General features: G+C 44.6%; 1 protein-coding gene across 4 annotated transcripts in view; it reads left to right on the top strand.

Annotated features, from left to right (window-relative positions):
• The first annotated feature begins 1098 nt into the window (after positions 1–1098).
• The window catches only part of CMTM4 (CKLF like MARVEL transmembrane domain containing 4), a 60373-nt gene continuing 47440 nt past the window's right edge, over positions 1099–14031 (top strand). For 3 of the 4 annotated variants that reach the window (XR_008236808.1, XM_052798226.1, XM_052798225.1), the window contains exon 1: positions 1099–1765. Coding sequence is in view for 3 of the 4 variants with exons in the window: in XM_052798226.1 (XP_052654186.1) it covers positions 1580–1765 (186 nt within the window). In the remaining variant the exon portion in view is untranslated. The remainder of the gene's footprint in view (positions 1766–14031) is intronic. The other variant, XM_052798224.1, reaches the window with a different exon arrangement.

Raw genomic sequence — 14031 nt, 5'->3', positions numbered from 1 at the left:
GAGAATCGAAAGGGAGAGATTAAGCAAAACACAAAGGTAACTGGAAAGGAAATCACAAGGTTGATGATCTGCAGTGTTCATGGAAAATAGAAAAAATGTAGTGGTAAGAAAGACTCTTGGAGGCCAGAGTAAGATGCTAGAAGAATTAATACACGTGGAAGTCCTGTACTAGTAATGTGAAAGAAGAGAAAACAGTGTAGACTGTCAGTGACAAGAACAAGAGTAGGGCTCTGGCTGATAAAGATGGCAGACCATGGGATGCAACACTGAACACTTGAATTTCAGCTCGGTTTGTGGTACACAGCAGTCTGTCTGTCTCCCTGTTAAAAAACCCCAAAACTTCAGCTACATTTGATACACCTGTACTTGCCAGATTATGTTGCAATTTCTCCTTATTTGTGGTGACACAGCAAGTGAAAAAGTGTCTCCCAAAAGTGACTCGGAGCCTGTCAAAATTAACCATTTACTTGGAAAACTTCACTGTCTAGAATTAAACTTTTTAAAATGTTTCTAGCACTCACGGAATAATACGCTGAAGGTTTCCAGCCTTCGAACTACCGCGGTACAGTATCGTAACAGCTTGAAAGCGTAGTTCTGAGCAGCGTGAACTGCTTCACGTATCTCGAAGGATTAACTCCGAGTTACGAATACAATGTAAAGCGTCACCATCGTTGACTTTCTCAGCGGCACCAGCGGCGCGCTTTAAAAAGCCCGAAGTCAAAAAGCCCTTAACGCCATACACCGCTAACCCCTCCCGAAGGGCCAGGCCCGCCGGGAGGCAGCGGGCTGTCCTCTGCACCGGCTCCCGCCGAGCAAGGTGACCCGGCGGCCGCCCCCGCCCCGGGCTCGGCTCGGCGCCGGCCGCGGGGCGGGGAACAGCCCGGCGGGCGGGGGGGGGCAGGTGCCGGCCCCTCCCCTGCCCGGGCGGCTCCGGGCCCGGCCGGCCCGGGGGCGGGGACGCGGCCGGGGGCAGGTGCCGGCCGCGGGGGCGGAGCGGGCGGAGGGCCGCGGGCCGGTGGAGGCACCGCCCGGCCGCGGCGCGCCCTGCGGGGCGGGCTCTCTCCGCCCTTTCCGCTGAGCGCAGGGGGAGGAGCGGCGGCGGCGGCAGCGTCCCCGCTCGGAGCTCAGCTGCCCTGCCCTGCCGGGACCGGGGGAGCGGAGCGGAGCTGGAGCGAGCCGCGGGGTGGCCGCGCCGCCGGGGGGGTTGAGGGCGCCCCGGCGGTCTCGTCCCAGCCGGAGCGCGGGCCGGGCGCGCCGCGGCGGCCCCCGGCGCCCCTCGGTGGGGCGAGGGCGCCCCCGAGCGGCGGGGCGCTGAGCGCGGCGCTGAGGGCTGCCCGCGCACCGCCGCTCTCCCTCCTCCTCCTCCTCCTCCTCCTCCTCCCGCGCGGGGCCGGGGCTGAGGCGGCGGCAGGCGGGCCGGGGCAGAGCAGCATGCTGCCTTCGCTCTCCCCGCGCCGCTCCGCCTGACGGGGGACGGGGGGAGCCATGCAGCCGGCGCTCCGCTAGGTGAGCGCGGCGCGGCTCGGCTCGGGCCGGAGCTCCGCGGGCAGCCCCTCAGCAGCGCGGCGGCACCGGCACCATGAGGAACGGCGATGACCTGGAGGGCTTCGACGGCGAGGCGTCCAGCACCTCCATGATCTCGGGGGCCAGCAGTCCCTACCAGCCCACGACGGAGCCCGTCAGCCAGCGCCGCGGGCTGGGCGGCCTCCGCTGCGACCTGGACTACCTGCGGGGCACCTTCGGCAGGATCAAGCTGGCCGAGGTGGTAGGTACCGCCGGCGGGGAGCGGGCCCGCGGCCGCCCGCGCTCGGGAGAGCCGACCCCCGCGCCCGGCGGGCTCCTTCCCTCCTACGGCTGCGGGCGGGGAGCGGGGGAAGGCACCCCGCGGCGGCGGGGCTGTGCCGCTCTCCCGGCCGGCCGGCCGGCCCGGCGGCGAGGTGCGTACCTGCGGGCGCGGCGCCTGGCGGCGGCCCAACCGTCCTCCATTTCAGGCGGCCGGGAAAGCCCGGCGCGGGCCGGGAGCCGCCGCAGCCGGGCCGGGAGCGCCGTGTCGCCCGCCGCCGCCGAGCTCGGCGCTGGGGCGCGCGCGAGCCCGGCGAACGGCCACCTCCGCCGGCTGCGAGCGACGGGGTCGCGTCAGCCCGGTGCGGGGCGGCGGAGGCTCGGTTCGGCCCCGGAGCGGCGCCGGCCGCCCTCCCGGCTCCCGCCGTCCTTGCCCCGGCGGCGGGAGGAAGCGCCGCCGGGCTTGGGGTGGCTCGAGGTGCGTCCGGGCTCGCTCCCGTCAGGTGGCGTGTCTTCCCCTTGCAGCGGGAAGCGGCCCGGGCTAGGCCTCCATTACGGTCGGTTTCGTAGGGGTGTTCAGCTGTGCCGGTTGGTCGCAGTAAGAGATTTTATCTCCCTGTGCGTGCCAGGGCCTGCCTGCGCCCTTAGATCGCTGGGGTGTTGGAAAAAACTCCACCGCTACAGGTTTTGTACAGGTTTAGGGAAAAAAAAAAAAAAAAAAGGCAGCTTCTCAGTACATAAGTCCTGCAATTTAAATATTAAATGTTCTTTCACTTTGACGGGCGTACCGTAGAGAGGCGTCGGAGAGCGGCGTGGCTGTGGCTGGAAGCGGCCCCGGCAGCCTGGCCGGGAGATGCGCTGCCTGCCCCGCTGCCCGCGGGGCTCCTGCCCGCCAGGCCAGGCCAGGCGAGGCCAGGCGTGTGTCTGTCGTGGTCCTGTGTCCCTCGGTGGGGGCCGCTGGGTGGGAACTACCCGAAGTGCCTAGGTGAGGAGCTGCAGGCATGGGTTGTCCCGGGGGGTCCACTTGGGTGCCTGCAAAGTACTTGCTTACCTGCTTGCCTTTCGCAGGCTGAAGTTCGCTTAAGTGCACAGAGTAGAAGGAAAGAAACCCTGGAACACCTCCCCAATCCCACGTTTTCCCGTTCTGAAATAAAACGTAAGCTGTAGTTGTTCATGTACTTCAAACAGCTAACCCGTTTAGTTTGATGGAGTCCGTGCAAGTCTTAGAGCAGCACCACGGCGGCTAAATGCGTAGTAACACCTAAGGGTTTTGTCAGTTTTTCCTGTTGATGATGCTGATGTTTGTCTTCATCCGATCCGCTTTCAAAGTCACTTCGACATATTTCTTAATGTGTTTTTCAGGGTATTTTAAAATAGGTGTTTTATGAAAACGGCAGTAAGCTTGAAATAATCATGAAGTAGTTTCTTCTAGGGTGCTACAAATTGTTTGCCCTTAAAACGGGCGAGTTCTTTGAGGACCGTGATGGCAGGAACATTTTAATATTTCACATATATAACTTCAGCATTTAAGGCCACTGCTGGTTAGTACGAGACAAAGCTTGCACAGACAGGTTTCACATGAAATACATTCAAAGTGTCCTAGGTTCAACAGTGACACAAGTTTATAGAGGATTGTGGTGATGAATATATGATCGTTTTTTACAAATACCCAGCAATGTCCAGGATTTGGAACTGCGATTTGTTTTCTTCTCATCTCAGTGTAGAACAAAATCTGTGCTCTGCAAGTGGTAGCAATGAGCGTGTTACCTGAGGAGCCTTAACAACAGGGAATAGCTGTATTTGCACGATGTGTTCTTGGGACTGAAGCCAAAGAATCTGTCATTGCTGTGCAACATCTACCTGTCTTTGAACTGTTAGAAACTGTCCATGTGGTAGAAATCCTAGGGTGGTGCTGCCTAATATGCTGAAATAATCTGCCCTCGGGATTTTTGTTTCTGTTCCTACTGCTGATCCTTTCTGTAGTACACTAGTAACTGTGGCAAGTCATGTTAAAAGCTTGTAATTAAAATGAGTGATTACTGATCATGAGTGAGTGAATACTTTATTATTAATATCTAATTTGTTTGGAACAAGTTCTACAGACACATGGAGTACACTTCAATTTTTTAAGTCTTGTAAAGAAAGATGGGGGGGGAAACCACTCTGTGGTGGAGTTGCAGGTACGGAGTTTTCTTGTCTGTTGAACAAAGATGTCGCTTCTTCCAGTACATTGTTAGGAAGACGTATATGTGCAGATTAGTATCTTCAGGGGAACTGAGTAATGTTTTGTGCCTTTTTAATAAGAGTGATCTGAGCTATTGCACGTGGTTCCTATGGAGTGTATGAACCCAGTGAGTCAGAAATTAACAAGAAATTAAATTAGCTAGTATAGGGTAGAAGCCTATGTACCATCTCAACGTGCGGAGTTTCTGCACAATTGTACTCAGAAGAAGCTCTGTCTAATTCATGGTAATGACTGCTAGAGCAGACTACTGAATTTTGCAAACCAGTGGAAAACTGAGTAGTTTTGGAAAAGAAAGAAAAGAGAGAACACATTCCACAGTGTACTTAATTTGTTTATTTGCCAAGTACAATTATTTTGATTATAATGTTTAATAATACCTTTACAAAAATACTGTGAGAACTAAAATGTATCAAAGTCCATAGTATAGAACTCTAGCTCTTAAAAATGAGGAGGAGCTCCCTTTATTGCACACAAGAAAACTTAAAAAAAAAAAAAAAAAGCATTGGTTAAGATAAAAGGTCTCTAAATTTATTGTAGTCAAAAGAATGCTACAGGAAAGATTATAATGCATGTGCTTCATTTAGCATCAGGACTTGTCTTAAAATACATATGTGATTGGCAGACAAAAGTATCAGCTCAAGACAAACATTGCTGTTTATTCTAATGTTCAGTTGAAGGACTTTCCGCAAATTAGTTCGTAGTGCTGTGCGTGAAGGATAACTGTTGGACATTGTGGCTTAAATGCCTCTTCTTCCAAATGCGCATTTTTGATTGTCAAAAGCAGAAGGAACAGGGAATGGGGGAAAAAACCCCACGTGACTGAAAATAGGTGGTTGCAGGGCTTTATTATTTTGTGGTAGATATGTCTTTATTGAATCAAAATATTGTTACAGGAGTTGTTAGAAGAGGGAAAGCAGTATGACATTTTAGGCACGTGGAGTAATTTTAAGTGCTGCTAGAGGGGAGAATAGTTTAACTGGTCTTCATTAACATTTTGAGAGAATATGCCCTGAAGTGCCCTTTAAAGGGGCACTGACATAATGGGTTATGATAATGATTCATGTATAGTATTGTGCAGCTTATTTCTCAGTCTTATTTTGGCTTGCTTTCCCTTGACTCCCAGAAAAGGTTGAATAGCATTACGGTTTTTTGTTAATTTTAAATTGGGTATGGAAACTAAGAAAACTGTATTTTACTATTTTGGGCTTTTATTAATATTCGTGGCCAAGTTGAACAGCTATGTAGTACATACGTCTGCCTGCTAATGGTCAGTAATATCAATATGAGGAATAGCGAGGAAGTAATAAAAAGGGCCCATGTGGAACAGCTTAGTATTGAACTGATTTTCCTCTTTTTGAAAGTTTTATTGTTAGGTAGGTGAGCTTTTCAGAAAGTAGCTCTTTTGTCTATATCTTATTGTTCTGTTGAAATAGTTGCATGTGTGTTTATTTGGATCTGTGAGGAAACATCTGCTGTAACTGGGCCTGCAGCTGTAAGCCTCTCTTTAAAGAAGAAGCTCGAAGGAAGGAAGATGGTGAGTGTTGGACCATGTCAGGAAAGGAGTGGTCAGGGCGACTGGGGTGGCTGAGACACCTGATGGGGTGTCATCAGGCAGGTGGGAAGTAAATGGCATGAAGGGAAATGAATGGGGGGGTGGGGGTGAAGACTTAAAGTAGCATGGAGTGCTCATGTTTGGTTTTGGTTTTTTTTGTGTTTTTTTTTTTAAGATGAGGGTTTGAACTTGAAATGAAAGTCAGGGTGAAGCCAGTACACTTGTTTACTAACCAAAGAAATGCTTTTCCTTTGGGGAAGTTGAAATCTAGGTGAAAATTGTCTCAGCTGACTTGCCAGCATTTAGATGGAGCAGTACCTTGCCTTGCGGCAGATATGAGAGATTAGATAGCTGTCCTTGGAGACCAGAGCAGAAAAGCTCTTCAGAGTTTATTTTCATTACTCTCAGGCATGGTTTTATGTTTCTCATGCTTTTGGGGGCTTTAATACTTCCCATGGAGATTATTGGGCAATAATCAAACAGATACCCCCGGGAAAACTTTCCTATGGACATCCTCAAATGATTTGTTTCATATCAGTACTTTTTCCCCATTCCCTTGAATTTCCTAAGGAGAGTCTCTCCTTTTTCTGAGTGTGCTTGCTGAAGAAAGGTGTTTACTATGTGAAGAATCAGGTGGGGCCCGTTGCCATCATCCAAAAGTGATGGGCAGGTTAGCAGGTACCACCTCTTTACTGGAAATAGTTTAACTTTAGATGAGATTGCCTGCTTTTTATTACTCACTTTGTTTTTCTCTTCAGCTTTTTTAAATGCACTATTATTTTTCCTTGATTGTTATAACTCTGCGCCTTCAGGGATCTTACTATCGTTAAAGTTTGGTGTAGACATCCATTTCCCACTGAAATTCCCATGGTGATTCATGACTGCTTGTTGTCTGCTGCTCGGTTTCTTTGGGAACAGTAGCTCCAGATGGGCTGTTCACCAGGCCAGCAGGTGAGTTATGAGGAAATCAGGCAGGATCCTGTTGGGAGCCTCACTGGTTGTCACTAGGATCCTCCCAGGTTTTCACAGGTACTTGATTTAAAGTAACCTGTATCACCTTTAACAGTTGGGACAATTGATGTGAAAAATTGTGCCTGGCCAGTTCTTGTGACATTGTCAGTAGTTAGGAATGGTTTAACTGGAGCAGTTGAGGTCACAGAGCAACCTTCTGATGGAAGTAGCAAGTGTCAGAAAACCTGTATCATGTGCCAGCTTAAAAGAGGATGGCATTTGTGGTGGTTAGTGACGGCCTCTGTGGCTCAGACAGCCCTAGACTTTCTTTTCTTCATGTGTCTCTTCCAAATGCTATAAAAATCCATCAGAGACTCCTTTTAAAGAAGATAATACTTCTGCTTGGGAGGTCTCTGAGCTACAACTTGCTGATGAGTGTACTGGGAAGTATCACTGCGTGCTTGCTCTCGTCTTGTTCTCTATAGCATATGCTGTTGCCCGTCAGTGGAGGCAAGATTTTGAGCTAAATGATATCTGGTGGGAATAGCAGTTCATATGTTCACAATTTTCAGAATAAAAAGTTCCTTCTTCATTGGTGGAGAGTAGCTGAACGTTGGAAAAAGTTGTTATGTGGCTTACTGTCGCTATACATTTCCAGATCCAGAAACTGGTTAAGGCCAGGATGACAGTAAAATTCTTTGCTATCAGGATCTATTGCAATGAAGAAAACAAAATTCAAAAAGCCTGTAATACATGCCTACATGGGTAGTGAGACTATTGAGAATTCTCATTGTTAATTATATTAAAAAATTAGAGTAATAACATTTATGTTCCAAGGAGTAAGCTAATTGCTAACTATTAGAATCTGGTTGAAAACTATTACAAGGTGTTAAGTAATCTCATGTTTAATTACTGCTGCCTTCTTGTGCCTTCAGCTCAGCATCTCATTCTGATCACTTCTGGAGGGAGGATTAGATGGAGTCCCCAACCTCCCACCCCAGTCCCATGTGTCACATCTTACGGCATGTCTAACTCTTGCCTGCACCTTTCTCCTTGGATCTCTCTGCAGTACTCCTGTGCAGCTGCACAGCAGTGTGATTACTGATCTGCTTTGTTTATGGCTTGTTAGAGCGGGGAGCCGGGTGCTTTACAGGCAGTTGTCATTCTCTAAATCATAGAAGATACCAGTTGGCTGCTGAATGCAATGTGAATAAATTGAGATTTTTCATATTAGTTATTGTAAAGTTTGGTTTCATGTAAGTGGGGTGTTAATTAAGCTACAGAAAATCAGACCGTACCTAACAGAGGTCAGTAGATGATGTTCTCTGCATGGTAAGGTCATTCCGCAGCGGTCAGGTCATTGGTCCTGACGGAAAGCATTCAGCGGTCTCGGTGAGCAGCAGAGCACTGCAGGAGATGTCTGAGCCTTCTAATGCAGCTTCGGTGTCACAGGCAGCCCTGTACCTGACATTTTTTTTTCCGTAAGTGTTAGTTTCACCCTAAAGTTAGCTTTGTTCATTTATTCTGCACTTCGGAGGTAGAGAAACCTTCCTCATTTCTGGTGTGAACTTAATTCTAGCAAATTTATAGCCATTTGTTCTTGTGTTAACATTGCCACTTGCCATAACTACTTACTCCTTTGTGCACTTCGAAAGAGCTGTCTGCACTCAGCCAGCCTTCATCTTGCCGCATAAGGCAAGATAAAATTGTTTTGGACTCTGCTCGTAAGAGGGGCTCTCTGGTCTCGGGACTGTCCAGCAGCCCTTCCTTGCACCATTGTCTGACCGAGGTAATTGTTTCTCAGTAGGCACAACCTGAGTAGTAGGTAGCCTTTCCAGTGTGTCTTACCAGTGTGTATGATGACATGTCACTTCTCAAGCCTCTGCTGGAGATACCTCTCCTGTTATGCCCTGGGATTGCATTGGTAATTTATAGTCATTCTGTGATTAATTGTATCTTCCATCTTTTATAATTTCCGAACAATAAATACGCCTTTATGTAAGAAATTGTTGTCACTTTATTGTACATTGAGCTTTGATTCTCAGTGGTATTTGTAGCTGCTTGTTCAGAGGATGTGTTAAGTATGACAGTGGATGCCGGTGGTCTTTGGCATTTGGTCTTAGGAAAAGACTGTTATAAATGAAAAGGATCAAATTTGTAGTACGCAGATATGCTTATAAATCCTCTTTAGGTAAACCATGTCTCTTCAGTGTCTCTGAAACTCTTGATTTCTCTTTGGAAAGATTTCTCTTTAAAGGTTGTCGATCTGCATTGCCGTGTGGTGATGTTTTGATACTGACATTTACCATAGAGGGAAGAATGATGAGATAACTCTGTTTAGCTTTGCTTTTTATTGTTTCTGTGTGCAACTGAAGAAAAGGCTGTGGTTGTCTTCCCATAGAAAGGTGAGTGGGTTTTGGTCTCTTTCATGGTGTCTCTTAAATACCATCTGTCCATAGGCTGGTGTCCTACTGTCAGTGAACTCCAAACTCCTGTTATAAATTTCTCTCTAAGATGGTGGATAGTTTTAAATTCTGCTTTCAGAAGAAATTTCTATAGTCTCTGTAATAAGTATGCTCTATTTTTTTCTTCCCACTGTGAACCAGTGTAATAGTAGTAGATCACTATACTAATTGTAGATGCTACAGTAAGAAATGTAGTTCTAATGGTATTATTATTTGGAAAGCTACCTCCTTTTCCTGTAATCTTTCTGGTAATGTCTTTTGTTGATGAGCCTCCCTAGTGATTTAATTATCATCTTGAGATAAGACAAGGAGAAGGACTAGAAATCTAAGAGGTTGTGTTTTTCTTCTAACGTAACCAGTTTAGGAGGAATCTGTTATTTCTGAGAATTTCTGGGAATTAATGCATCATTTTGTCAAATCAACTTGCACACTTTTTGATAGTCGTCATCCTGTGCTCAAAATTGCATTGCAGAAATACCTCTTGCTTCTAGACCTCAACAAATAATTTTGTGCTGAAATTTTGTACACAAAGAGGACTAGATGCACAATGAATAGACATCTTAACAGTGGGTCAACTGCTGTTACTCTGTAGTGGTAGTATTCACTCCTTCTAAATTAGAGCTGGATTAAAAAAAAAAAATTTTTTTTTTTTTTTTTTAAAAGTTACCTAATTCTCTGATGATTTGTGTAGTCTGTTGCTTCCAAAACATGGAAGTAATGTTTAGGTTTCTCTGGAACTTGAACCATCAACTTTTCAGAATATGGGAGGAGGAAAGCAAAAGCTGGCTAACACCAACCTGTTGTAGAACAGGTGTAAGAACGTACAACCATGAGTAGAGGAAAGATGGGTCAAAAATATTACTGACTATGGGCAAAGAGGTCTTAGAGCTGGTGTAGCGCTCGCCCAGACTGAGAAGCCCATGCAGTATGCAACGTTATGAGTCAGGTAACACAGTCTTTACAGGGACAGGTTTCAAGCATTGTTTGTTTAGTAGATGTCCAGGATGAAATGTGTACTCATGCTGCAGTATGTTACTAGAATGGCATAATGCCTGAAAGGTGGTTTCAGGTAAGCGGAGTAACTTTTAATGTTTTAATCTCACTGTGTGTGAATTAAACTGGGAACTATAACTCTGAGTATCCCATTTCTGACTATTGTATTTAATTAACTTTAATAAAGGCTCTGGTTTTTAATGCCTTAGCTTGTGGAAGAATATGATGCATTTTTACCCAAACAAGTGTCTTCAGCATTGTCTGCAGTTAAACTTTTCTTAATAGGTAACTTGATACTCAGCTGTTGATGCTTGAATAATGTCTTGTTCAAGACACTTCTTTAAATTTTCTTTAGCTTGTATGTACATTCACAAAGTGTTCATCTTGCAAGTGAGCTGAACTTGTTCGTGGTAGTTCCCTTCATTACAGTATAGCTTAAAAGCACAGCGACTCTGTGCCTGGTATGTAGAAATATGTCCTGTGCTTAGATCTGGAGTTGCATACGGTGATACTTCTGCTGTAACTTTACTTAAGCTAAACATTATTATTTTCAAATGCTGTAAATCTGCTAGCGATACAGCACTACTCATAACAGTTCTGGCAATTTTTTGTGAAATTATTTTACGAATTAACTATAAGCTTTTCCATGTTAGTAATTTTCTGTACTTTTGTACATTTTAAACTGAAATGTTCATGCAAGAAAGCAACAAGCACGGTTTTCAGTATTATGAAATACTGAAGTTCTACAAGTCTTTAATAACCTTCTGTAACTTTTGTCTTATGAAATTATTTTCATGCTGGGAACTGATATTGCCACTTGAATGTTGTGAATAAATTAATTAGTTTGATCATATACTGTTCTAGAAGAAACTAATTGTTGCATTTAATGCTTAGAAACTTTTTATCTAATGTAGGTGAAACCTTTTACTAAACATTGGGATCTTTTATATGATGTTATCACTTAGTAACATTTTTAAAGTGTTTTGAAGAAAGTGCTCTTCCAGAATTATAGGATAGTCTCCTAAGTCCCTGGGATGTTCAGTATGTTTAGTTCATGGTGGCAGTACAGTAAGAATCGTGACCGAGAATGCGAAGGCATTTTTGCCAGAGTCTGAGGGCTTTTGTGCTGTTAACAACGTTTTATAGTCCTCTGTTTGCAGTGTGCCAAGTTTGTTTGCAGTCTTTAGGCAGATCTGTTCTTGAGTTATAAAATCATGAGTAGGTGGATTTGCAGTTATGCAATGAAATTTTGTGGGCTCTTTTCTATTTTGGATGAGATACTACTGTATAACGCTTCTAAGACAGTCTAAACAGCAAGACGGGCTTGAAGGTTTCATGCATTCCCCAGTACAGCTGGCAGCACTCTTTAATGTTCTGGCCTACATCTATTTTTTTAGTGTTCTGTTTTACCAGTATGTCTAGACTCTTTTTGCCTTTTAAGGCATGGCATCTAAGGGGGCCTTCAGATTGCAATCTTGGGAACGTTGGGATTGCAAGGACATTTTGCACCATTTCCTTTAAACAAAAACAAACCCAAAAAACTTTAATGGATTCCTTAGGACTACTTTAAGTTCTTGATTGTTTTCTCATTAAAATTCCTTTCTTGTTTTAGTATTTGTGGGATGTTTGATGTTTACTCATAATTGGGATTAAATGGGGTTTTAAAGGATACAGACTGATTCTGATAGTCTTAAAATAGAACTTTCACTTTTTAAAATAGCCTAACAGGCTAGTTAAACAGGAGTCTGTGCAGATCAAATACTTGACAAATTTTATGAGTACACCTTTGCTTCTAAAACCAATTAATTTATCCTACTTTTTGTTACGGATTTACAGTACTCTGTTTTAATATTGTTTTGGCTAGCCAGGTTTCCAACACAGGCTGGCCTGTGAACGGGAACACAAAGCCAGGTCAAAAGTGTTGATTCTTCTCTTTTTTTAAGAGCCGTGTAGAGTATTCTCATAAGTGAAGCAATAGCCAAATTTTTTTAACTTTGTTTAAAAATCTTACAAACACAATCGCAGTAACATGTGTTCCAGCAGAGAGCATGTGTGTGTATGTACCATACAGAACATGTGTGTGCAGCCTGAAGACAAAAATAAGGTAACTGTATTTATCCATTTTGTTTTAATAGCAAAGATATGGTAAGTTAGGAGTTCTTACAGTTTGACTTCATAGAAAATACTAGGAAATGGACTGGAGAGGATACTGTACCCTTGCTGGAAGATTGGGGATGGGAAGTTTGACAATTTACTGAGAGGCATCTCTTCTGGACAAGCTCTCTTGAGCATCCTGCACAGTTGTTATTAACAAAGTAATAAATGCTGGTTCAAAACTAGTGACTTTTAGTGACACTATTAAATTAGTCTTTAAGACAAACAAGAATTACCAATGACTTTTAATTCGGTTTGCTATAGATACAGAATAAGCCTTTCCATTTATGAGTTGTTCATTTCACTGGGTTGCATAGGAATTAAGTGATTAATACAGCATATAAATGGGAAAGTTAGAAATGTATAACTCAGTAGTTTGGAATTTTGTTCATTATTGTCTTGCAGGACCTGTTGCTTATGAAAATATTTTGAATTATGATACACATGAATTGTAGTTTGTGGGGACTGGAGGCACAGGTTCCTGTGGAAACAAATTGCTGGGAGGAACTGGTTATGATCTGCATGTTTTGTTTGCCTTTGTTTAAAGCGTGGCTCTGTATGATCTTCAAATGAATGTACCTATAGGATGGGGTTCCTACAAAACTATTGATGGGCTTTTGTTTATAGGACAGGTGGCACGTTGTATTCCTTTCTCGTCTAATCTGGATGGTATGTTTGAATTTTATTCGGGTTTCTGTGAGGTAATGTAATGTGCCTAAAACAAACACCTCCTTGCAATGTGCCTTGGCTTCAGATTCTGTTCAGTGGTTCTTTTGGTCGTCTGCTTGATTGGATAAAACCTGAAATGTACCTAAATCAGAGTGATTTTGTTTGTTTGTGGGTTTTGGTGTTGTTTTTTTGTTTTGTTTTGTTTTTGTTGTTGTTGTTAGGAAGATGGTTGTGTTTCGGTTGGGTGCGAGTAAATAAGACAAACTCGCGGTCAGGTCTGCCAAGTCACGTGAAGTAGGGATAAGCAGCTTTTTACAGGTGCCAAAATAACAGCAGTCGAGATATCGACGGCGATGGGGCCGAGAGTGGGGGTCGCGAGGTGACTCTTCCAGTCCCAGCGGGGTGCACCCCTGATGCCAGCAGGCACTGGTGTGAGGGGCCACCTGGTCCGTGACCCTGCTCTTCAGGGGAGAGAGGGGAGATGTGGTGGCCGCGGCAGTGTCTGATGCTGCAGCCCGAGGCCGCCTTGTGCCGAGCAGCGTGGCATAGGTCTGGTCACTGACACCTCCAGAATGAGCCACGTGGGAGTTGTGCAAACCAGTGCTTCACAGCTGTCTGCACGTCCAGTTATGACTTCAAGTGCTGAAATGGATTTACTTTGAGGGCGATGTAAATGTAACGTGAAAAATCTTAAATTATTTAGCAGTAACAGGAAGAACTATGTTTTTTCTTTTAAAAAAACCCCAAACATAAAATATCTCCATGCTGTAAAATACTATTTGTTTAATGGTATTTGAACTGGAATCGGTTTTGCATTTATCTAGCAGATGAGAATGTTTGTTGTATAGGTGTGTCCAAGCAATAAGCAAAACACTATACTAAATGCATAGGTAGCAGGAAATGAGTCACTACTTCATGTCTGCAGCTTTTTTTCATTCTAGACTCTATGATTAAGTTCACTTTTAAAATTGATGCATTTCTATTTTAGCCAGTTCAGAATCTTTTCTGTTGACCTTAGTTCAGTCCAGTTAATTTTTTTGAGTGTTAGTTCTGATGTACTTAGTGTTTCAAAACAGCTATCATTCTGTTGTTAACTTTGAGTGTTACTACCCTCATTCTTAAATATGACCCTTTCTCATAATACGCCATCAAAATGTTTCTGGCCTCAGAAACATGTTCTGTATTTAGAATTGGTCTTTTGCCTAAGTTGAGAAAGGGAA

The sequence above is a fragment of the Harpia harpyja genome, chromosome 9 (genome assembly GCF_026419915.1).
Source record: "Harpia harpyja isolate bHarHar1 chromosome 9, bHarHar1 primary haplotype, whole genome shotgun sequence".
Taxonomy (NCBI): Eukaryota; Metazoa; Chordata; class Aves; order Accipitriformes; family Accipitridae; genus Harpia; species Harpia harpyja.
Note: the sequence above shows the minus strand (reverse complement) of the source record. Positions and strands in the feature narration are given on the sequence as shown.